Source organism: Chlamydotis macqueenii, chromosome 1, assembly GCF_036417535.1.
Source record: "Chlamydotis macqueenii isolate bChlMac1 chromosome 1, bChlMac1.mat, whole genome shotgun sequence".
NCBI classification, from domain to species: Eukaryota; Metazoa; Chordata; class Aves; order Otidiformes; family Otididae; genus Chlamydotis; species Chlamydotis macqueenii.
In genome coordinates this window covers 207,408,952-207,433,932 of record NC_141556.1, presented here as the reverse complement: position 1 = coordinate 207,433,932, position 24,981 = coordinate 207,408,952, and the positions used below count along the sequence as shown (strand labels likewise).

The following is a 24,981-nucleotide window of genomic DNA, read 5'->3' as shown; positions in this document are numbered from 1 at the left end:
CTCACTTGAGTGACGTGTGTCCCAGTGAGAACCACGAACCACTGCCATCTGACAGATTTTTATAATCTTTCTGTCTTGCCAACCTCAACTTTAATAGTACTTTTCTGAAGTGTGTTGAGCTGAGAGGGAGAGCAAGGTGGTGTCCAGAAGTATCTCTGGTATTTTTTCTATGCAGTTACACCATTGTTGGTGGAGGAGAGGAGAAGAACCTGCTCCATAGTCTGCTCTTGTCTGTTTTCATCTGTACACAATATTTAGCTTAGTTGATGTCTGTAAAGCACTTTCAAAATGAACGTTATTTGGTTTTGGTGGGCGTGCATTGAGCTCCATTGCCCTTGCACTTACAGCTCTTTCAGTTACCACGAGCAATGTTTCCTTGGACTGGTTTGTGTGTCCTTTTTCCTAGTTCTTTCCTATATTTCACTTGAGAGTAGAATAGTGAAGAGAAGGGAAAGCAGAAATGTGTTAATCTTGTTGCAGAAGCTACAGAAATAAATTTTTGACTTTGATTTGACATTAATTTATAAGATACCAATCTTTTCCTGTTATACTTCTGACACATTAGTCCGAGGAAGCAAGACTTCACGCTTCAGTTGTGAAGTCTGCACCCTTAAAACAAACAAACAAACAAAAAGTCATTTTCTTCCAAATGTTCATGACTTTCATATAATAGGCTAGAAATAGTAGAGGAGGTAGCAACTAGTGATCCAGCGTTTAGACTACATTAAGACTTTCCTTCAACAGAGAGATTATCTGGATTGCATTATTGCCTAATCCATTATGGTTTAAGCAGTCTTGACACTTGATTAAGTAATGTGTAAATCTGTTTTCAGAAGTCTGTTCATGCATGTATTTTTCCTTAATCCATAGCTCAAGCTTCATTTTGGAAACAAATTTTGGCAGAACTTTCCTGTAGTTAGTTTTAGCAGAATCCTTGGCCCATCTGTGAATCTAAAACACCTACCTGCTCTGCAGTAAGAGTGGATGGTGTTTCAGAAGAACAGCTCCCTCTGCCATGTTTTTAAATTGAGGAACTGAGGCTTTGAGAGGTGTTTCCAATATAACTTCAACGGGATGTCTTCCGTTGTTCTCGTCAGCACCAGCAGTAGGAAACTCGCTCTGGAAGCTTGCTCTGTTTGGAACTTCTCTAATTCTAAGCATTGACCGAAAACTTCTGCCAGTTTTGAGAGTCCCTGGGAGATAAGTGCAAATAAAGATGAGAATGCTATTAAGAAGAAAAACCAATAAAATCTGTGTCATGGTGCACTCAAAGTATAATTTCATGGAGTCGTGAGCAACCTGATCCAGTCAAAGATGTCCCTGCTCCTTGCAGGGGGGTTGGACTAGATGACCCTTGAAGGTCCCTTCCAACCCAAACCATTCTATTATTCTATGATTCTATTCTGTAGGAGCATGCAGGTTGGAGGGACCTCGAGAGGCTGTGTGGTCCCAGCCTCCTTCTCAAAGCAGGGCCAGTTGGGTGAGGTTGCTTGGGGCATTTTCCAGTTGAGTTTTGAGGATCTCCAGTGATTTGACAGTCCACACTTGCTTTGGGCAACCTGCTCTAAAGTTCAGCCTGTCTCAAGTGAAAGTTTTTCTTCCTTAGGTCTAATCTGAGTATCTCCTATTTGAAGTTGTCTGTTGTCTTTTGTCGCACCTCTGAGAAGAGTGTGGTTCTCTACACCTTCTCATTAAATAGTTGCAGAATTTCTAAGAACAAAAAAAACTTTGAGGAGCTTCAGTATTTCAGTCATTAAGTAATTGTTCTTTGTAAACCATGAGATGTACATTAAGCTGACCAAAAAGAACATTTATTTTTTTTTAGATCCAGCCTGTTTTCTGCTATAGGCAGTTTTTTAGAGATAACATACCATTTTTATAAGATTTGTCAGCAGATAGTGAGGATTTTTTTGAGGATTTGCAGTTAATTAATTGGAGTAGAAAACCTTTAGAAATACATAATCACTTCATAGACACTGTGTAGGGCCAGTATTTGGATTACTTTAGTGATATTCTGATTTTCATTATGTGATAGTCCAATTGTTTGGAAGACAAAACTCTGTGTAAATTTATCACATCTTAAAAGTTCTGATATCTAGCAGACAACGTTTCTGACTGTTATGGCCAGTGGTAACAAGGTAATAAAATTCTGCATATACTTTCCACTTAGGATTGCTTGATGTATTTATTTCCTGGTATAAATATTGTAGCAGCTGGAACAAGTTCAAAGGAAATCTTTGTGGTATTGTTCATAAAACTAGCAAATTTAAGAGGCTTTGATTTACTACTTAAATGGGCATGTCTCCTTTTCCTTTCTTATTTTTCTTTAAAATGTGCAAAAAAAGAGCCTAACTGAATTAAAGTTTGTCCCCCTTCCCTTTTTTTTTTCTTCCCTCCTCCCTCAGATTGCAGCTATTCTCAGGAAACGAAAACTTGACTATTATTTGCACAAACTCCTACCTGAGATCTTGCAATCAACTTCCTTTCTGACAGCAAATGGGACCTTGTATATTGCTTGCTTTTGCATTCTAAGGTTGGTATACTGTCCTAAAAATGAAATGTAATAGGAAAGTTATTTTTATGCAACTTTTCAGTTTATATAATAATACATCTCTTTTAGAGTAGGCTTGTTTGTGATAGGTAGGAGTAAGAAAAGCGACAGCTGTGCCGTCATCTTGATTTCTGGTCTTACCACTTGGATATGAACTCCCCCCCCCCCCCATCCCCCCCTTTTCTCTGTTTTACTGATTCAAAATCCAGTGTTGCAGGAAATTAAAATTTGTTCTAGAGGGCAACAGAGAAGGCCTAATCTTTCTCTCCTAGAAAGAGTTGGTGTAATTTGACATTGGTTTTTGTTTTCCTGATGCAGGGGCTGTGGTGACTTCTAATCATCCTAAACTTTATCCACCCATCCAAGTTTGTTCTTTCCTTATTTGTGGTCATGAATGAAGGAAATCCCAGCACAGCTCCTAGGGTTTTGTAAGATACAGACTTGCTCTGAAAGATGAGTATAAAAGGCACTTCTGTATTCTGAGCTATTTCCAGTGTGTATTTCAAGTAACTATCAGGATAGTTAAAAATGAAACTTTCCTATTCCTGAACGTGACGATGTCCTAGATCTAAATGCATTTATTGTGAGAGATGTTTTACACAGACATGTAAAGCCTACAGTAGCTATGAATTTTTGAAAATTATATGACAGTGCACTCAACAGCCCCTCTAAAAGTTAATTAAACCCGTTATGCCCTACTTCTAGATCTGTTTAGAGCCTCTCAACTTTGCTTCAAAGCTGAGGGAGAAGGCTAAGAAGAGGAGAAGCTGGCTGAGGAGCCATGGAACACATTTTAAGTAAATAATTTGCAAAGTTCAAAATTAATCTTTAAGTGACAAGCTCTAAAGCGTATGAATTTTTCTAGCAATCTGAGTTGTATTAATACTGATTTATCTTTACTCCTCTCAGCTGTACTGTTACAGCTGTACAGCCTTACTTCAGTGCTGTGGTTAGATGTTACTTTCTAAATTAAGCTGGTGTGGTTTTAAGTTTTATGGTTTTCAGCTGCTTCTCTAACAGAAGTTACAAGCCATCTAGGAGATCTATGACTATGTAAACGAAGCAGGTAAGAGATTAGTGTCTTACTCTGGAGCCCTCTGGTATGGCATTGCTTTCACCTGTGTGGAGCATAGCTGTCTAAAACTGTTTTGACATTCAAAACAGCATGGCCATATGCAGACTGGGTACTGGAAATGGTACTTAGTCCATGTGCCCTCCAGTTACCCATGAAGCATTCTTTGGGTTGGCCCAGGCCAAAACCATGCAAAGAACAATTCTAACAATTTAATGTCACAAAGGATACACGTAAACGCTTACCCTACTGTTCTTACAGCTCTGCAGCAGAGTAACCAACCAGCATCTTGGGAGATGTACATGCTTTTTGTGTTACAAAGAGATGTCTGTGAAGAGTTATCACCTCCAGCAGAATCTCTGCTGGTAGGGTCTCTGCAGACCGCCCAGCACCTGCGGCTGCAGGACTTGCAAATTAAAAAATATCAGCCTGTTGGCTAGGACCCCAATTCGAGCTGGTGAACTGAAATCGCTACTAGAAGCAAAAGCAGAAAGTGTTTAGGCAGCCTTAGGAATTGTGCCTGTTGAAATGGATGAATGTCCAGTTATAAGGAGTATTTTGCAGCTTTTCTGATGAGAATAAAATTTGCAGCCTCAACAATTAAATGAATAGGATATGTAAAAGCTATGAAATGACGTTTCAGGAAACAACGGATAACATGGTTATCAGAAAAGTCACGCTTTACAAATTTACTAGGGTCCTTTGAAAGATAAGTATGTATCTGATCATGATCCAGTTGGTGCATTATATATGAATTCCCAAATGACTTCGGCAAGATTACTTGTTAGGACTCTTCACAAAGAAAAATCCTGTTTTTCAGGAATTAGTAAATTATTAGCAAGTAGTTAATATCTATGAAACAAATAGGAAGAAGTTGTCAGTGATGTTCCTGCTGTGTCCTTTGTTCTGGATATAGCTAAAGAGTCTGGAAAAAGCGATGAAGAATAGAATGAGAGATTGTATGAGATGGTTTAGGCTACAGAAATTTAAACCTGACTCTTAAATTTTTCAGAAAGATGTGTTGATTAAAATCACTTATGAAATTTGATAGAGAAAAGTGCAAAGTAATGCACTGGGAGGAAAAAAAGCAGTCCTCTCCTTACAGAGGGATGGGCTTCAAACTAGCTGCTATTACTCAGGAGGGCATTTGAGAGTTGTCGTGGATAGGTTCTTTGAACAAGTCAGTTCAGTACTTGAATATCGTGAAGGAGCCGAGTAAGTGTTGTTTGCAGAGAAAATGAGAACAAGCCAGAAAGCTGTATAAATACATGACATCTTTACAAGTTGAATACTGTATGCCTTTTTTTTTTTGAGAGCTTCTCCTAAGATCATAATGTTGACAAGTCCTTCACTTGCAATGTACTTAATGTCAACATTGTCTTGCAGCTAGAGCTGTATAAGCTTCCTTCTCTCATTTGCTGTTGAGTGGGTGATGGAGGATGGAAATCTGAGATTTCACTCCTTTCTTTCTTTTTTTTTTTTTCTTTAAACCCACTTTGTGTTGGTTTTTAGTTTAGTTTTGTTTTGTTTTTTTTTTTTTTAAATGCTTTGCTTGAATTTTTGTGATTCCTTGAATTAATTACTATGGGGTACACTGTACTTCTTTCAGTAGCCCCTGAGACCAAAAGTAGTTGTATGTCATCTTCCAGCCCAGAATGCGATTTGGTATCATTTCTTCTCCGCTGAAGAGATATCAGTACCTCTGTGGTATTCTGCATAACTGTGGCCTGAGTATTTCTGAACTTGATTTGCCACCATGCAAAGAGATTGTCTAAGGCTTTAGAGACATAGATGTTGTAGATCTGTGCTAGATAGTGATGAGAGATTTGATGAGATAGATTTGTGTAATAGGATGTGTGCTGCAGTTTTGTATCTTTTTTGATGGAAAGGTATGTTATAGTGGAAGGAACAGTAACTGAGAAGCAAAATTGTGCAGCAAGCCCCATGCAGTTCACTGATCTTACCTTCCTGGAGTTAGAGGTGGTCTGGAGACCAAAGCAACAGACTAAAGGGTCTGTAGCTGGACATGTTAATTCATATTTACCTGCACATTTCCATATTTGAGAAGAGTTGTTGCCTGTTTCCTTTTGTAGCACCAAGGAGGAGATGTGTTGGCAGGCACATAGGTTGTCCTGGATAAAGTGACCACTTCAACTGTTCATACCTTTGCTAAAGTCCCAGTGAACCTTCAGTCACTGTGTATGCTGAAAACACATCTTAGTCATCCAGTAACAATTAAAAGACCTAAATATGAAATGTAATTGTCAGTGAGACGTCTAGCTTATGCTAATATGTCTTTTTGGTGCTTTTGTAGTATTCGCTTCCTTTCAGCTAGGCGAAACCACCAAAATTGAAACCACTGCAAATATTTGCAAGGATGTAAAACTTCATTTAATTGAACAAGAAGTTAAATTAAATAATTTCGGGCGTTGTTTAATATTCTCACCATTTCAGAGGTGGGCAAAATTTCAAAAACATCTAACTTCAGTATCAGCAGTGACTTAGGCTGTGGATAGGTGTTCTTATTCTAGAAGGGATTACCAAGCTAACTTGGATGACTTTTTTTTTTTTTTTCCTCTCCTTTTTTTTCTTGAAGTGAATTAGGGAATATGTGCAGTCTGCTCTGTTGGCAGAGCAGTGAGGGTGATGATCTCTGTTACAGATGTGTGACAGGCCAACTGGGGGTTGTAATCTCTTCTGCTGGTGGAATCCAGAAGTCTACATCTGTTTGGGCTTCAGATGGAAGTGCTAGGCTCCAGTGTTGACAAGCATTACATCTGGTAGATGAAAGGTGTGATTTTTAGATTTTTGGTTTTATTAAATGCAAAACCTCACAAAGACATGGTTCTCTTAGCTTAGCAACTAGAGTAATTAAGTTTGTCCATGTACGGCTTTACATTAGCTTGCTTAATTAGATTCAACCTTACTTATCAACCAATCTTTGAGTAATACAGTAATATGTTGAGGAATTAGATACATAATCTGAAAGAACTCCTATTTCTCATTCAAATTTCTAACCATAGGCCATGTGAAAATAACAAAAACTTACTTAAACTTCTGCTAAAATAAATGAAAATATTTCACTTAGGAATTGGACATTTTAATTTCCACTAGATTTTATTATGTAAAATATGTTAGTGTTGTTTCCGAAATCTTATCAAACTGAACATGTAAGCATTTGTAGAGGGATTCTAAACCATGCCAACAGAACAAATTCCTGTTTGTTTCCCACAGAAAAGACATTTGTTCTGTACTTAACAGGTGTGTCTGGTAGGATGTGTTCATACTTATTAAGATGTCTAAAATGTGTTCTCTGAAACTTCATACAGTAATTGCTTTCCAAGAGAGTCCTAATAATGAACTTCAGCTCCTGCAGCATTTGGCATTGTCATCCTGAGAAATTATCCTTTTGCGGCCGTGGGAATGAGCAGTGTGTGTAATTGCCATTACATCACTTGCTGCTGATACACTGGCTCTCTTTTCACTTATGAACATAAGCTGGCATTGCTCACTAGTAGTGTTATTTTTGCAGAAGTATGACGTGAGGCTGATCATGCCTTTTACAGCAAGAATGAAAGTGGGCTAATCAGATGGCATTGATTAATTATCTCTATTCTCTCTTCTGTGTTGTCAACATGAAATTTTATCTAACAGAATTTCCTATTCTACCCTGTATGTGTTTGCCATTTTGTTTGTTGTATTTTGTTCACTGTGTTTTTGGAAGGGTAGACTCTATTGTAACACTGTTTTCCTGAACTGATAGTGCTTGTCAGCTGAGCAGCATTGGTGTAATTGAAGTATGTTTGTTATCATGCTACCAAATTTCATGACTGCCTGACTGTTGTTTTCCTCTGTGAATTCCTCCTGAATGAGTTTGAAGGTGCAGATGTCCTGAACAGACCAAATGTGCTTGGTGACTTTGACATGCATTTTGGTTTTCCTCCTTTAACAGTGACCAATTCATAGAAAAATTTTCTTAGATGTTGTCATTTGTGTAACTATTTTTTTTTTCAACTCTTACTGCTGGAGGAATTTTGATAGTTGAAATTGTGTGGACTCTGAGTGAAATCCAGATCTTGTTGCAAAAAATGAGAGCTTTCCCAACTTAATAGAATGGGGATGTCACTGTTCCTTCCAGTTGTAATGTACAGATTGATTCCTTGGCTTACTGTAATTAAGTGGTTTGCTGATTTAACATCAGTTGATTATCCCTTTGGAGTGTGACATAAATTTTAATAATTTGATTTGATTTCTGGCTCACCTGGTTGCGTCCCTACGTCCCAAAAGGCACATCTTCCTGAAGATGTATTTGGACAACTAGCAGAGAGAGGAGCAACCTTGAGTTCTTTTAGACGATTCTTCTGTAATTAATATCTGCAACTTTTCAGAAACATCTCTTGAAAGTAGTGGTTTTGTTGATGTCAGATCATCCTTTAAATTAAATGGATAAGTTATTGAGGTATTCCACATGTTTATGTTTATGAAGCACTGTGGGGAACCCCACTAAGAATTATCCAACTGTAAAAATATAGTAATTAGTGTTTATAAGTATTGATTAATGTAAAGGGACAACATTAATCTTAATAAAATGTGTGCAATTTTATGATAAAGATAAAATATGCTGTTGTGCATGAATGTTTTGGTTGCTTTGCATGTAATATGTGTACAATTTACATTTTCAGGAAGATCCTTGGAAAATTCTACTTTTGGTCTCCTGGCTTTGGTGCTGCTTTACCTGCTTCTTATATGGCTATTCTCATCGAAAGGAAAAGCAGGTATGGTTTGTGTTTATGGCTTTTGAGTTTTATATAATACTATTTCTTGTTTTGATAATTTGATGATTCACATTTGACAATTCAGTGGTTTTGTTTCAGAAGTGGAAGTGCTGGAAGTGTAGTTCATTTGAAATCGGGTCTTTTGCAGCCTTAGATTTAAATCTAGAAAGCTACAGTGAAAAAATACTTTACAAACATTCAGTTTCCAGTTTGTGGTTTGTTTTTCTTGTTTAATGCATAATTGAGTTGCTTAGAATTGCCTGATTAAGTTTGGTTCCTTAGGATTTCCTAAGGAAACTGTGTATTTAAAAAAAAAAAAAAAGTTTACAATTAGTCACAGAGAAGGAGCGTGCTAGTGAAAGTTGCTGATGACTTGAGTTACCAACATGACATTAGTTGATAAAGAGGAGTAATAGGATGTTGTGGAGAAAAGTGACTGGGAAAGCTGAAGTACTCCAAATTGGATGAAATGTCATGATAGAAAATTTAGACTTTTTAAAATATGAAATTGTTTGGTGTATTAGCATCTGATAACTATGTATAATGTGTGAAATGCTGCTGCTGAGAGACTTAGTGAAATATGACTTTCTGATTTCACATCTATTTGATTGTTAGCTTCTCTTACAGGCGAAACTAAATTTTAGTAGACTTCTGCTCTCTTAGGAACTGATATTTGACATGGAGGCACAGTGGCATTTTCAGGCGTCTCCTGAGCAGCTTACAACAAATTGTGTTGAAAAATCAGGGAGGTGGGAAAAAGTCCTGATTTAAGTTCATAAACTTATCTCTAGCCCTTTAAATTGCTACTAGCATCTGGCAGCCAAATCAAACTTAATCACTTAATCTCTTCCCAAGTGGATACCCTATTTTAAGTACCTCACTGGCATTTGCTTGCACAGCATCTCTGTCAGTCCTGAACTTGGGAACAGCAGGCTTGTAAATCAGATTTCTTCCGAATGGTGCTGTTAACATGTGCCAGCCTTGTACATTTTATAATTCTTACAGAAGAATGAGAAAAAGAGATGAGTAGCTTGTCTAGACACATTATAAGCCTGAGGAGGAGCAGGTTTTCTAATGTGTTACAGAACCAGTTTGATTATAGTTTGTATCTGTGTAATACGTAATTGCAAATTTGCATGGCACTGCGAGGGGGAAGTGACATTGCATAGAATCTTCAGACTCACTCAGGAAGTGTTCTGCGTTGTATTATGTTGCTACAGTTCTGTAAAGATAAAAATTACATGTTAGTATGTCCATGTGTATTCTACTTGGTGGTTATAAAATATGGTTATTCTGTCTATGAAAAAGAGTTTATTAGGATCTGTGGAAAGGGTCAAGGAATAAAAACCCTTGTAAACTTCGTTCTGTATGTATCTGTAAATGTTCTGTGAGATCGCCGGAAGAGAATTAGTCACATTTATATGCTTAAGTAATGTTTTGATAAGAATTATTTCTTACATAATAATTGAATGTAGATACATAAACATGGAGATTACGTGTTTGTAATGTGCAGATTCATATTCTATGCCTTTAGTCTTTTACTCCTGTAGGAGTAACTCGGAATGATTGCCTTTTTCTGGTACTCTCAAGCAATGTGGGTTGCCTGTTAGGATTTGGAGGAAGCATCCTTACTGGCCAATGCAGAATTCGTAAATCACAACCTAACATCTGTTAGCTGCATAGCTGGTATGTGTTTCATGCTCTGAGAAGTGTGAAAAGAGCACAGAGTTAAATTTCAGCTGATTTTTACTATACACTGTCTCATACGGTACAGATCTTAATAGCTGTTAGTGTTAGTCTTGCCATGTTATTTCTTTTCTCTGTATTTATGGATCTGGCAGAGGTGTTGAAAAATGAGAAATGAAACAAAATATTGTAGGTGTTACTAGTGTTATGTGTTTTCACATGCAAAGAAAATGTTCTTGCAAATAAGGAAAGTACTCCCTTTTCCTGGAGAAATGTACACAGTTGATTAGACTCCACATTTTTCTAATTCCTTTTGATTATTTGGCTGTGACTTCAACATTTCGCTTACTCTTTCTGTGTATATACTGTTATAATAACTATGGCTGTATTATTATAAGTAAGCTTCTAACAGGTGCGCTTGCACAGACATTTAAAAGAATATAAATTTCTTTAGTTTCACCTTTTTTACATCTTCTATTAAAGAAAAATGTGCAATTATTTTGTCACAGATTTTAGTTTTGGAGTGTTAGACATTAAAAGTTGTGTTAGTGTCTCCTCAGAAATAGAGATATGATTCATTTACATTGATTTCATTAAGCTTCCTTAGGAAATCATTGCACTCATTTTATGAACCTTTAAATGGAGTTGTTTTGCCAGTGTACTCCTTGTTAGGGGTTATTTCAAACTGTTGATAAGAAGCAATTTTATTTGTTTGTGGCTTTGAAAAATGAGTATTTTGCTTATGTCTTTTGGCTTCTGTTTGTAATTCAAAGTTACAGTATCCTGTCACTTTTTCAACATCTATTAAATATTATCAACAAGAATTGAGCATGTAGTAAAGGAGGAGATATGTGGCTGAGATGGAAAGACATGGTATTACCTTGTTCTAGAAGCACCGAGACTGTTAGAAGGCAAGCAAGTAACTGAATATACTTGTTAAAATTGTTGTGAATGGAGCTCTTGAAATGTGGTTTGAGGCTTGGCTGAAGCCAGCCTGTTACTGGAAGTCTGGTTAGATCGGTTGTACCTTGCTGATTTCTAAGACAAAGAAGTCTGATAGCTCAGTGAAAAACCTCTCTTTAAGACCTCTTCAATACTCTCAAGGTAAATAATTATGTTCTTTTAAGTGTTTTGTAAACATACTAATGCTTCAAAAGCGTTTAAGTAGTGTTTTGGTAAAAGCTAAATGGCAATCTTCAGTTTGTAGGGCTGATATTCAAAAAATAATGTATTAGTGAGTTTCAAGCTTTAAGAAAGGACACAATTACAGTTTTAATGAAATTAATTGTCTTACTGCCTGGTTAACATTTTTTTTTCTCTCCATTTCTGCCCTTTGTAAGTAATTAAGGCAAAGAAAGTTTTAACTACAGCCACCTAAAATGTCAGTGGCAGTTCAGAAGGGACCCTTCTGGGATTGCCCCCTGCTCCCCCCTTAGGCTGCATTAATGTTTACATACTGGCTGTTAACATTATAGCGGCGCCTGTCTCGTCGCTACGGTTAAGACTGTGTCACTGATGGTATTATAAAACCTGAGATTTAGGGCTTTTATAATTTGGTTGTAAAATCTTGCTCTGGGCGACTATTTGCAACATGTTTTGAGTTGAAAACTTCGGGTGTTTTTCATCAAAAGAGTTCAGTATACTGAACTCTCCGAAAAACATTTAAAGCATGTGCATTTAAAAGGTTATATAGTGCAACATATACACACATATATTTAGTGTTCTTGGAAACAAAAGTATTACTATGTATTGCTCAGAAACCTGTCAGAAACATTTGTATAAGAACAATGTGGAGTTTTTAGACAGTATGTTTGTTCTCCTTGATGAAACGTTCGGTTGCTGTTAGGGTTATTTGCTTGCCATAAATGCCATTAGTCTAAATGCATTGTGAAGGAAGAATATGGCAGCATAGTAATGGTAAAAAGTATATGCTGTAAATAAATACAGCGTTTTTGTAAGTTTGTCCTTTCAAATACACATTTGTTGGTATATATTTCTGTAGAGTAGTATAGTGTATTTAGACTTGAGGTGACAATTTCCTATCTCAAAATGTTTTACAGTTACTCAGTTTGACGTTGTATTTTAGGGAAATCTATAAATCATCAGGATGGGGATGGCTGATCAAAACAAACAAACCAGCTTCTAACACAGCAAGTGCTTTTGCAAGCTTTAGTCTTGCTTGCTACAGATAAGAAATTGAGAGAGCAAGCTATATTGAGGAATGATTTTTGCATATTTTTTGTATGCAAAACCCTCAAGGTTGGATCACTTGTGTGAATATGTTATATTATAGTCTTGTAAAGAGAGCTAGCAAGGAAACAAAATATTTTGGAGTTTTACTCCTTGAGAGTGAATACGACTGTGAAATATGGAGCCAGGCTGTAGAAGTTAATGAGAAGGCTTTTTGTTTCTAAACCAAAATATGTTAAAATCCATTGCACTTCAGCAACAGCCTTGGAGAGAGCCAATGTTTGAGATACCTATGCTTTTATAGCAACAGGATGTAAACATTTGAACATGTTTTGCTGCATGCTTTGAGGCCTGCTACTGCTACAGTTATCAGAAGGAGGGAAAACACTGTTAAAGGTTGGCTGGGAGTGCAGGAGGTGATCTGGAAGATGCTTTGATTGTGGGAACATTGTGAATGGCAGTTAGCTCAGCACTGGCAGTTCTTAGCAGTGCTTTTCATGGAAACTAGCATCTCTTGCTGGCTTTAGTTTTTCATGGGAGCTCTAAGAGCTAGGGACTTCTGCCCAGCACAGGGCTAAAGTATTTCTAATCAATGATTTACAGTAATTTATCTTTCTGAGAAATGTAATCACCTGGCTCATACTATGTTTGTCCAGACACACTCAGTGTCCAGTTTGATGATAAACCCCAGTAGCATGGTATTTTACACTAGAAAGATTTATGATCTCTGTAGGGTACATGCCTAGCAATCATAACTTTGTGGCTATTTTCGAAGAGATTCCTATTTTTCACTTATTGTTGTAGCATTACTTGGTAATTCTGGAAAAAGTTCCTCAAGTTGGTTTAACTGTGTTCAGCTAAATCAATATTAATGCTGTCAGTTTTTAAGAATCACCTTTTAGAAGCACAGGAGCAGGCAATTCCAGTGTTCTTAAGTCAAGCAGGTGGGGCAGAAGATCAGCTTGGCCGAACTGGGAGCTGATTGTGGAGCTCAAGAGGAAAAAGAGATTCAAAGATGTCTGGAAGCAAGGTCAGGCTTTGCAGTAAGATTAGAGCTGCGATTCACATATGCAGGGAGAAGACTCGAAAGGCCAAAAGCTCAATTAGAGTTGAAACTGGCCAGTGTTGTATCTGATAACAGTAAGGGTTTTAAAAAGTGTGCTAATAGCAAAAGGAGGTTTAAAGAAATTGTAGGACCGATACTTTTTGAAGATGGTCACCTGGCTAGCAGGGATGAAGAAAAAGTGGAGGCATTCAATGTTTTTTTTTTTTTTTTTTTTTCTCAGTCTTTAATAATACTGACAGGTCTTGGGCTGTCTGGTCCCCTGAGTCTGAGGACCACGAGTGTGGGAACAGTGACTTTCTTTTTGTAGACACTGCAATTGTAAGGGACCAGTTGTATCAGCTGAATGTTCCTAAGTCCATGAGGCTTGATTGGATTCATCCAAGAGTACTGAAGGAGTTAGTGGGTGTTATGGCAGGACCCCTCTCAATCATTTACCAAAGACGCTGGGAGTCTGGGGAGGTCCTTGATGGCTAGAAGCTTGTCAGCGTTGTTCAGTGATTCCAGTCTCGTGCATTCATGATCAATCAGCCCAGGTTATAAACTAATCAGGCTTCTGAAAAACTGTAACCTTGTCCACAAGAAGTTTTCAGCAACCAAGTTTCAGGAGTTTTCAGCCTGAAGCATTTGAATGTTGAAAAAATTTGGTCCAGCTTGCTTGTGTGGTCCTTGAAGTCTTGCACAAGATGGAAGACTGGGAGAGCAGCTACAGCATGACAGCCAACAATCCGTTTTCTGGGATAACACAGTCAGAGTAAAAATACTGGAAGATCCCATGTGAAATATATACCTGTGATCCTGGAGATGCTGGAGGAAGTGTTGCAAACATCTGTGTGGGTCTGTACAGACTAGGTTTATTTTCTCTTAATGTTGTTACAGTCAGTGCTGAGCTGCATTGGTTGCATTTGCTCAATGATTTGCAGCAATGAGTTTCAGGAGGATTTACCAGCTTAGGCACAGCACCAGCCGTGAGATTACTTTGTGAAAATAATGTAAAGGCATCACAGGCGACACCCGTTAAGCTCTGGATTACCTCTGCCAGTTTATGTGGGGCCAGCCTGGATGGACAAAGGGCAGTGCTAAGGTCAAGCTACAAGCTCTGATAGATCCCAGGTGACTCTGTGTAGCTATCTCTTCCTGGGCTGCTCTGTGAGTAATTGACACTTGATTATAGTTAAAGTTTAATTTTTTAAATTATTCTAAGAACAGTTTTTGGCAAATCTGTTTTTGAAATCTTCACTTTGTAGGCTGAAAACTAAGTAAAAGTAACTGAGTAAAGTCATTGAGTACTAGTATAATTTTATATTCTGTTTTTCATCACTAACCCCCCAAACTTCACAAAAAACCTTAGAAAATGTACAGTCGTATTGAAATGCCTGCAGATAAAATGTTAAAATGCAGACTGTTGCTGAACATTGGACTATTCCACAAGTCTGACTTGGATTCAAATGGCACAAACAGTAGATTAATTACTGTCTTCTGTCTACTCAGCACTAGCATCCAGGAGACACTCATTTGGACTTCCTTGGCTTAAGCAAACACTTAATACATCTTCTGGGTCTGAATGCTTGTGTGTAACATGCACCTCCCAGAGGGGAGAATAATAAATATTCTGCTGATATAGAATAAACTTCAGATGTTGTCTAGGTGAGCATGCTGTAGTGCTGACTTATGTGGCAATGAAAAGCTTCACATTTACCTGGCGAGATAATGTCTGTGCCTACCGTTCCTGTGGCACAACGGCTGGAAGTCTTTGAGGGAACTTTTCTGTGATATGTTCCTCAAGTCTGCTCATGGGATATTGTTTTTAGATAGTACAGATGAGAGGAGCTTAAATCTTTGTTTCCGTATGAGCCACACCTATAAACCCTCTATAAATGAAGTGACTCTTTCCTGTAGCTTCATTGCTCCCAAGGAATTAATGTCATTGTTAGCTCCTGCAGCAGGAAAAGTGTGGAGGAAGAAACCTAGAACAGCAATGATTTGCTATATTTAACCGTGCAAGGGTTTTCTGTGGTGAAGATTACAGCAGTGTACTGTGGTTAAACATCTTGCTTCCCCTTCCTGCCCTCTCCCTTCCACATCCCAGGACAGAAAATGGCACATTTTTATTTCCTTTAGTAAGTCCATTGGATTGCATAGTATTTCTTGTGATCAGATGACCTCCACTCCAGATTGAAGCTTTTTGATAAAGTGAACGTATGCCATTAAGATTTTATCCTAAAGGTGATCTGTCTGAAAAGCGGGAACAACAGAGTCCACGGAATTAAAGGCAAGCATAAAACAGATCTCGTGAATTTGGGTCAGTACCTGTCATAGCAGTCTGGATAGACTCCTCTGACTTTGAAAGACCAAAACAATTTGGACTGTCTGGTGGTACAACATAATTTTGTCTACTTGAAGGAATTTGTATGCGCTCCATCTTGCTTGATCAACGATAAATTTTTCCTTTTAAGCTCTTTTTCGGTGTCTGTTACTCATTCCTCGTGAGCAGTGGACTGAGGAACTAGCAGAAAATGTGCTAACATCAACCGTTGGCATTTGGGATCTTTGAGCTTAAAGTTAGAAAATAGTAGGTCCAAACTGGACTCGGCAATAGCTTTTCTGTCTTCAGTAGGTGAAATGTCACATGGAGGTCTGTCTGTAGTATCTGGCGCAGTTCATCGTCAAATACTGGTGTTCTGCCAGAAGCTGACTTTTCAGTCAATAGGGTTGAAGTGACTCTGTCAAACTCTTGGTATCTCTTACCTGCCTTTCCAGAGAAGGTTTACGTTGGCTTCTGACCTGCTTTTCCCTGGGACCCCTTGTGTTCTAGGCCCTTATGGATTTACGCACGCTCTTAACAGAATTAATCAGTCTTCTGCATGACTAATTCGTAATTCCTAACTGAATTTGAAGCCTGGTTTTAATATGACTTAATATACTGTCCTTTGCGTTCTCGTGGGGGAAGAAAACCCATGCAAATGGCTCTGTATGTCCGCAAGTCTAACTTCATGCCCTACTTAGTTGAAATAGCTGGTCTACTCTTTCTGAATATAAGGGCATTTAGAAGTTAGTTGCACCATATGAAAAATAGCAGTAGGCTTCTGGTTGACTTGGATTGACTTGTCATGTTAGCTTTTTCCCTATTGCTTCAGGTATTTTGTAAACAGTGTATCAGGTATTTTGTAAACAGTGTAATCTGATCACAGATGTAATCATTAAAACATTATGAGTCTGGAGAGAAAATGAGCTCCAAGCGTGCAAAAAACAATAGCTGCTAGTTTGACAGACTAGAAAAAGAGCATTAGGCTGCTTAAGTCTTTTGAAATAGAGAAAAACTTGATGATTTGGGTGGCTTGTCAAAAACTTGTATTGTGGAATGGACCTTCTCAAACTGGGCGTAATATGACTGGGGGAGGGAAAGACAGCCATTTCCAAGGGGATTCTTGGAAAGCCTCCGGAGCTGCTTCTCACCGACCTGCTGTGGGCTGGATGTGCAGACAGGGGTATGGGTGGAAGGCTCCTAAGCTAAGAAGGGGTGTAGGAAGGAGGAGGGTAGAGGTAGAGGAGAACAGGTCAAATGAATTTCCACTGGTGCTGGGACAGCCCCAAGCTGTCTGCTGAAGCAGTTCTCTTATATGAATTTATTTTCTCCTTCTTCGTGCCCTCCTCATCCCTAAAATATGCTGAGTGTATGTCCAAGGCCAGTGAATATTGCACATCTCTGCAACTCTCAGATTTCTATGCCCTGTCTTGCTCTTTTTCCTAAGTTTTATTAACGGTTCTATCCCTTATGTCCTCTCTTTGCTTTGAAACAGCAGTGATTGCCAGCAAAATATGTAGAAGCGGTGACTCTCTGCTGCGAAGGATCCCCATGGAAGTTTTGCTCAAAAAGAGAGTGTTCGCTTGCATGCCCTGTGTGCATACCTTCCAAACAGAGTGGCCAAGCAGCACATGTTCTATCCCGACTGAGGTGTCCAGAAAAGAACTGAGTGTTTGCTTTTTCATTGAAAGAGCCGATTAAAAACAATTCTGTGTTACTATCAACAGTCCAAAGAAATTGTTATGTGGGGCCTTATTTAACACTAGATAGACCTTCTATACCAAGAATGTGTATAATTTAAAAAATTCCTGGAAATCCTTCATTTCTTTTCCTGAGGTTTGATTGATTTGTTATTGTTCTGTTATCTACTAGTCAATCCTTTTTATGAAACTAACAGGCTTTTCAGAATCTGATTTTTATCTCTTCATGAGATCTTGTGAGGTTAAATCACACTTTAATTAAGAGGTTTTTTCCCCTCTGTAGGTCAGCCTTTGTTTTGACTCTATTGACTCTGTAGATACCGTAGAGAAACTGGGAGAGGAGGAAGAGGGAGGGAATGTTGAAAGAAAATATGTTTAAAATAGAGTATAAAACAGTTAAGTTAAACTGTAGATGTTATCTTGTGTTGCACTAGCTGAAAACCCAGTAAGAATTATTGGTACTAATTTAACTGGAATGTATTACTGTAGATATATTTTCTTTTTGGCTTCTCTCCCTTTCCAGTTTTCTCATACCCTTTCTTTGGCATGTGTTCAAATCATAGAACATGTTGAGTTTCTTTTCTTTCCTTTTAAGAACAACGAATTCTGAGTATTTGCAAGAAAAAAATAACCATTTTACTTAACATGTAATGTGCTCGAAACAAGTATTACTGAGCTGCAGGTTTGAGGAACTTTGTTTTCTCAACCTGTAAAGTGTCCATTTTCTACTTTAAACAACCTAAAATTTTGAAATAGAAAATTCCTTAAGAAAAATGGTGGCCTGTGAGTCCTTAAACTCTATTTTTTGACATGAAATTATGTGCCTGAGCATTATCTTCATGTGAAGGACTTGCTACTAGTATTTACTAAGCTCAAAAAGTAATAATTTTCTTTTTTGAAAACTTATTGCTTAGCTCTGTTTTCATAATTTTCAGCATTATTTTGAAAGCTTATCTGTTCCTGCTGATTTTAAATGAACTTTTGCACCAGATTTTTGCTGCTGGCCTCCAGCTGTCAGTAGGAAATTGGTGGGTGTGAGAGATTAACGATACCCTAAACATAATCTGTAGTACTTGCGTTATTACAGGGATGCAATCGCAGCTCCAGATCTATAGTTGGTTAGCTTATGGTGTCGAGCTGCTGTAGAGCAGAAAAAAAACCACCCCCTCTTCATTTTGACCTTTTTCTTTTCAGGGGAAACCTGTGATTTGTGTGTTTGGTTTAATTCTGCAGGTTATGAAGTGGTGTGTTTTACAGTGTGTAGGGGGGAGGGAAGCTGGGAGGAGGAATTCTTCCTGTTTTTGCAGACCACAAATCCTGTCTGGGGAGTCATTACAAACTATTATGTTAGCTTCTTAGTTTATGTTCAGAAATTAAAGCCAGAGTTAACCCTTTCTATCTTTTTTTTTTTTTAAAAAAAAAAAAGGGCAAATATTCTCAAATTTTACCATAAGAAGTCAGTACAACGTAAGTTATGTGCTCTTTACCTTTTTTTTTTTTTTTTTTAATTCCACCCCATATGTACCTTTGAATCCACTGATTCCTTTCAAAGTGGTTTTATTTGTGATTCTTAAGACTTGTGGAGAATCCAGAAAAGGATTATTGGCTAATAAGGTGATAACTGTCAGAATATGCAGCAGACTCATTGAACAGTGATATTTGTATAAAATTCAAACCTGAATCTGTAGGAAACTTATAAAAATTCGTTTTTTTTTCATAAATTCATTACATTAAAGCCACGTGTAGTTCAGATCTTGTCATACAGGTCACAAGAAAAGGTGAATTTGACTTGTACCTATTTATTCTCAGGTCAGGCTTCTTGGTTTGACAACACTAAGAATTTTTGGAAAAGTAAATGTAGGAACATGACGTTTTGGACTGAGGTTGAAGTTAGAAAGTTTTATAGCAAAGCTAAAACTATTCTTGTCTTAGCAGTGAGTTGGCTATTTTCATTTTGTCAGGTATTGCCCTCCAGTTGTTTAAATTTACTCTGTATGTGGAGAAACATAACCCATTAGTGAGGCTGTTTCATCACAGAATATGTTCTCTTACTCGCATGCAGGAAGATTTTTAACGTGCTGCTTTCTCCATCTTCAGGCTCCTTCTAACCATCTCCGCTACTGACTGCTGCTGTACGCTGGGTTACAAGAGCTGTAGCAGAGTATGGGGCCTGGGTGTGCTTGCCCCGGTGTGTTCCTTGCCCCGTACTGTGAATTTACTGACTCACTGGTACAGCCCACACCTAGAGCTGTTCTCCCCGATAGAGTTGCCTGTTTAGTTAAATTATGTGTATTCTGTACGTAGTGGTATTCATCTTGCTGTAGTTATTGCCTGTTATTTCTGACATAGTCACTTATTTCCCCTTTAGTTTTGAGCAAGAAAAAAATGTAATCATAAAAACCACAAGACTGGTAAAAATGCAATTAGAATGGTTCAAATATGTTTAATTAATTGCATTGAATGTCTGGATTTCAGGATATCTGCTTGGGCAGTTTTGTAATTTAACTGAAATAAGACAATACAGAAACAATACTTTAAACTTCGTATTGCCAAAAAAAAGCTATTAATGAGAAAACTGCAGGGACTGAAGTGCTGTGTCTTAGACATGTAAGGTGGACAAGGCAAAACAAAACATATGAAAGAAAGAAATATTCAAAAAGAGGAACGAATACTGAGACCAGAGCGACTTAAAAATGACAGACACCTACCTCTCTTCTGTGACTGTTTAGAAAAAGAGAAGGTGTTTGCTTTCTGTTGGAAAATTTCTTGGAGTACTGCTGTGGTTGTAGTAATCAATTTATGCTAGAATTGCCATAAGCGTAAGTATGTTCTAAGGATTCATCCTACCTTCAGGCAAAAGTTTTTTTTTTTTTTGTTTTTTTTTGTTGTTGGTTTTCTTTAGCTTAGCAACAATTCTAAGGAAAACCATAAATATATGGAAGGAGAACCATAAATACGGAGAGAGAACTGGCAGTGAGTTTCATAGAAAAAAAAAATCTTAGTTGTATTTTAAAACTTTTATTTTGTATGATTTACTATTATATGAAGCAAAAGCTCATACTACTTGTGAAAGTAAATTTATTCTTTGAATTTTATAGTGTGTCCAGCTAAGCAAGAAAACATTCTTTAGGAAACTGTTCTACAAACAATATGTTGGCATGCAGATTTGGACAGTTGTCATTGCTTCTGTTGGCATGAATAGGATTTTTAACTCGTGTGTAAGGGGAATTGGACTTTGGCTTCAAGTAAGTTTTCCAGAATTTACAGCACTTAAAAACCTTGCTCACAGGTAGATGAATTCAAAGCCTGAGAGTAGTGCTTAGTGGTTTCTTTAAAACACTATTGATTAAACAAAGAATAGGAAATCTTTAGTCTATCTTTTATTTCCTGCATGTTCATTTTAAGTCCTTGAGGATGAGTTCGGAAAAACTGGAACAGTTCCAATAAAGAGCCATGAGTATGACTAAAATCTTAGGAGACATTGTGGAAAAACTAAAGGAGCTCGTTTTTTGTTTAAGAAATGGTATGTGGGTGACTTGGTTGGACTCTGTAGTGTTACAGTGGAGGCAAAGATGTAACCAGTTCCAGTGACTGGACAGATTCTTGTCTAAAGTAGGGTGTAAGTTGTAAAGGTAAGTAGCATTAGAATAACTCAGTAGTGGTTGCAGTGATTAAGTTGGAAATACTTCAAGACATCACACTCTGTGTGATCCACAAGTCTGGAATTGTTCAGCCACAGATGATGTGACCTATCTTGAATAACTGATCTCTGATACATTGCCTGCTTAGTCCTCTGACAAGCATATAAGAATATTCACGTGAAAGCATGAAGAATGTAGGAGAAGCTAAATGAAAGTATGCTGAACACTACTAGTCATTGGTAATTGAAAAATGTAATTGCTTTCATGCAATCCTCTTCTTAGGTAAAAGATACCAGTCTTGTTGAGACTTTTTCAGAACAGTTTTTCTTCAGTTCTTTAGTTTAGCTCAACAGACTGGCAGGATGGACCGGGATATGCCATCCCATCTCTTGTCCCACAGACGCATCTCTCTTGGATGTTGACATGTGCTTGTTCTAGTTCAGCCTTGGTCTGCCACTCATGAATTGTGCCCCTAGCTTGTGGTTTTCTTTCTTGAATTAAAGATCTCATGTGTCATGAGAAACAGAGCACAGTATGAGAGATACGCTACCAGTTAAAGAGGTGAGAGGGTGGCAGTGGGAAGCCAGAATGAAATTAAGATCTTGGTGAGAGCAGCCTCTGGAAGAAAATGGTGTGAGACAAAGGTGATGGAGGGGTGAAGGGCAGTAAGGATTTGTGTGTGACCCGACCATCACTGATGTAACTGCCTGCTGATGTAGGTGCTGCTGACATCAATGTTAACACTGGTTCATGGATTCTGGGCATGAAGTGTTAGGTGTTTCTTAGTGTCTTTAAACTCCCCAGAGCAGGTGGCTAGACATGGCTGATTATTCTTGTTGTTTAATTATTTTCTGCTCTTGTAATACTATTTTCCAATTATATTCTTTTCTTATTTACCAGCTGCAGTTTTAATACAGTCCTTGGGTTGTATCAGTGACCCTTTTACTTGGCTTACCTCCATCTTTCTGTCCTGTTTTCCATCAGCTGTCATTGTTTCAAAGTAGTGCAACATTTTCTGAACTTCCACCCACTTTTAACAGTCGGGTTCAGGGTTGGGTTATGCAATGTCCTTTTTTTTTTTTTTTTTTTTTTTTTTTTTTTTCCCTTCCCCCAGAAGAAATGAATTAGGTGAAAGAAAACTGTTTCTACTTGGAGTTAGCCAGGGCCTCGTACAACAGCAGATAGGGATGGGCTTTTGCTGCAGGCCCTTTCAGATGATGTCATCTAGCAGCTTTCTGTATTTTCAGCTCCGGAAGTTACTTGCTTGTGCACATTCGTCGTCTGCACGTTTTCCCTCCTCCTGACCGCCTGCTTCTCATGTCGGTCCCGCTGCAGCTGCACTGTGGCTTCTGATTCTTTACTTCCTTTTCTCTAGCTCCTTTTCCTTTCTTTGTCTTTGCGATTGGCCAGTTGCATTTTATACTTATCCAAAAAGGACCACAACAGGGACAAAATTCTTAGTTTTTTAGTACTTAAAAAAAAAAAAAAAGTGGGAGGCTGAGAGACCCTGCCTCCATGTTATCCCTGCTTGCGAGGCATAGAGACTGAAGGAGAGAATCCACCAAGTAAATTCTGTGCATGTACAATAGCCGTGCTGTTTTGTGCACGCCGTGTATAATACAGTTGTGAATGCACACACTGTACTCTTAAAGCTGTATCTGTCACTCAGTAGCTGGTAGTTGCTTCTTGCAGGTAAGTGTGCTACTGCAGGATGCCTTTGAAGTTCTGATGTTTTCCAGAATACTCAAAATGCATTGAGTTATCAGATTAGCTCTCATGGGTAGATTTAGTTCTGTATTTCCAAACAGTTGAGTGCTTCGCGTATTCTTCATAAACTTTTAATACTGTTACAGGGGTAAAAAAAAAAATAATCCAAGAAACACAAAATATCTCATATTTTTCCCCACAAGACTAAATTAAAATAATTTCACATTACACAGAACTGTACTGACTGCCACTTTGGTAATCAGGAGGGTCAAGACACCAATATTATTTTACCATCTGAGCTAATCTACTGAAAGACTAGGTGGTTGTTTGTAGGTCAGCTTGGGAGTCTGTGGATTTTCACCCCTTCCTGATCAGAAATATCAGGCGGTATTTTGATGCTTTATTACAACTTTAGAGGTGTCTTTAACATTTACAGACCGTATTCCCTCTCTTTGTCTTTTTGTTTTTTTTGTGTGCCTCATCTTCACCAAATCTTTAGTTTCAGGCTTTTTTTTTTCTTAGATTTCTGTGATAGTCTTGCTTCTTATACCTGGTGCAGGATGGTACTAGATGAAGTCACAGAACAAAGAGCAGGTTTGTAACTCTGCTTTTTAAAAAAACAAAACAAAACCAAAATGATTTTACCAGTTAAAATTTTGAGCTTAAGCCAAATTTGAATCTTCCTTGTGAACAGAGAGCAACTTGTGGAACTCAGGGTGGTGCATCATCGCTTCCTGCCAATTCAATGTGATATGAAAAGCACTAAAGCTTTTTAAGTGGAATATATCCCTGTACCTTAGACATCTGCTGTGAAAAATCTTGATCTAGCTCAGAAAAGTTATAAAAAGCTAAACATGGAGTAAGAAAATACTGCATAAACTTTTTTTTTTGGTAGTTATAGCCTAGGAACTATGCAATAGGAATTTTCCTGTGATAGCAAGATGCGTTCAGTTAACATACTGTTCTCTTAATGCTTGAAAACTTAGTCTCATGACAAAATGGAACATACAAGCCTGGATTGGAGCTTCTGTTATTCATGTAGTAAGAATACAAAAATATCCTGAATGAGGTGAAGACAAAGGTGAGATCAGGTTATAAACTCAGTTCCATATTGAGAAACTTTAATGGTTAAACATGTGATGCTTTCTATGTTACTTTAAAGTTTTCTCTGTAACAGCAGTTTTCCAAACCTTGGCCATAGTCTCTAAGCTAATCTTTGCAGAAGTGGATGAAGGAATGAGGGCAAACCCGCAGCGGTAAGGTTTTCCACTTTCTGAGGGCCAATGGTGACTTGTGAATGATGTACAGAAAATAACTGTTGTAGTGTGGACCCTACAGTGACATCTAATACAGCCTGTTACTGGAGCAGCTCACATCTGTGTAAAGAGTTCAGTTTTGGTCTTGTGCTGCAGTAGCATCAGCAAAGTGTGAAAGCGTGAGCTCAAGTTTATACTTTTCCTGTCTAAATAGCAGTGTGAGCTGTGGGCTGAGACGTAAGGACAGATCTGGAAATAGAAGGGGGAAAAAAGAAAAAAAAATAGATAAATGTTAGAAGAGAAAATGGTGGCAGCTGTGCCAGGGCACTGTTGGCATTTTGACTCTCAACTAGAAAAGGCAGGAAATGCTGGTTTTAGCCAAGACTTCTGCATCATCCATCTCAGTAGCAAACACTTTTCATAGTAATGTAAACAGAAGGGCTAAGGCACCTTGAGTTACATAGCGCTGGTCACAAACCGGAGGCTTACACACAAGCACTTTTCTGTAAATTCACAGTTTAACGTAGGCTTTGGCCACAGTTTGTATGCTTACGTTACCAACTCGGGTGTGGGTTTTTGTTTTGTGGTAAGTACTGCGTAAATTCAAAGGTGCCTTGCCCCCTCATGAAGGCTTCAGGACTCGTGCAGTAGCAAGTTGCTATATATAACTTGGTTCATGTAATTCCTCACTGCTTTGGATAGCGTGCTATCAAGGTGCTATTTTTGGTTCCATACTTATTTTTCTATAGGGTGGTAATGTTTCATCCTCCATCAGTAACCTGTTTTTTAAACCTTCTTCTTTACTGAAGTATTATTAATGCTTAAAGTGTTTTTCTTCAGTGTGCAAAAAATGTTTAATTCATTCACTAATTTTATGATTTCTGTTTATAGGAGAGGTCTCCTCACAATTTACATGGCCAATCAAGTAAGTAGTCATTTATTTCAAGAGTAAAAATATGTAAGATCTATTGGAAATGATCTTGTTTAAAATGGATGCTGAGATTTTTTCTTTTTTTGATGCTTCTAGGATTTTTC

At 37.9% G+C, this 24,981-nt stretch overlaps 1 protein-coding gene across 2 annotated transcripts in view; it reads left to right on the top strand.

Annotated features, from left to right (window-relative positions):
* Positions 1–24,981, top strand: part of TMEM135 (transmembrane protein 135) — a 185,744-nt gene that overhangs the window by 11,750 nt on the left and 149,013 nt on the right. For both annotated transcript variants that reach the window (XM_086739648.1, XM_086739649.1), the window contains exons 2-4: positions 2,406–2,533; positions 8,306–8,398; positions 24,838–24,871. In XM_086739648.1, the coding sequence (XP_086595774.1) occupies positions 2,406–2,533; positions 8,306–8,398; positions 24,838–24,871 (255 nt within the window). The remainder of the gene's footprint in view (positions 1–2,405; positions 2,534–8,305; positions 8,399–24,837; positions 24,872–24,981) is intronic.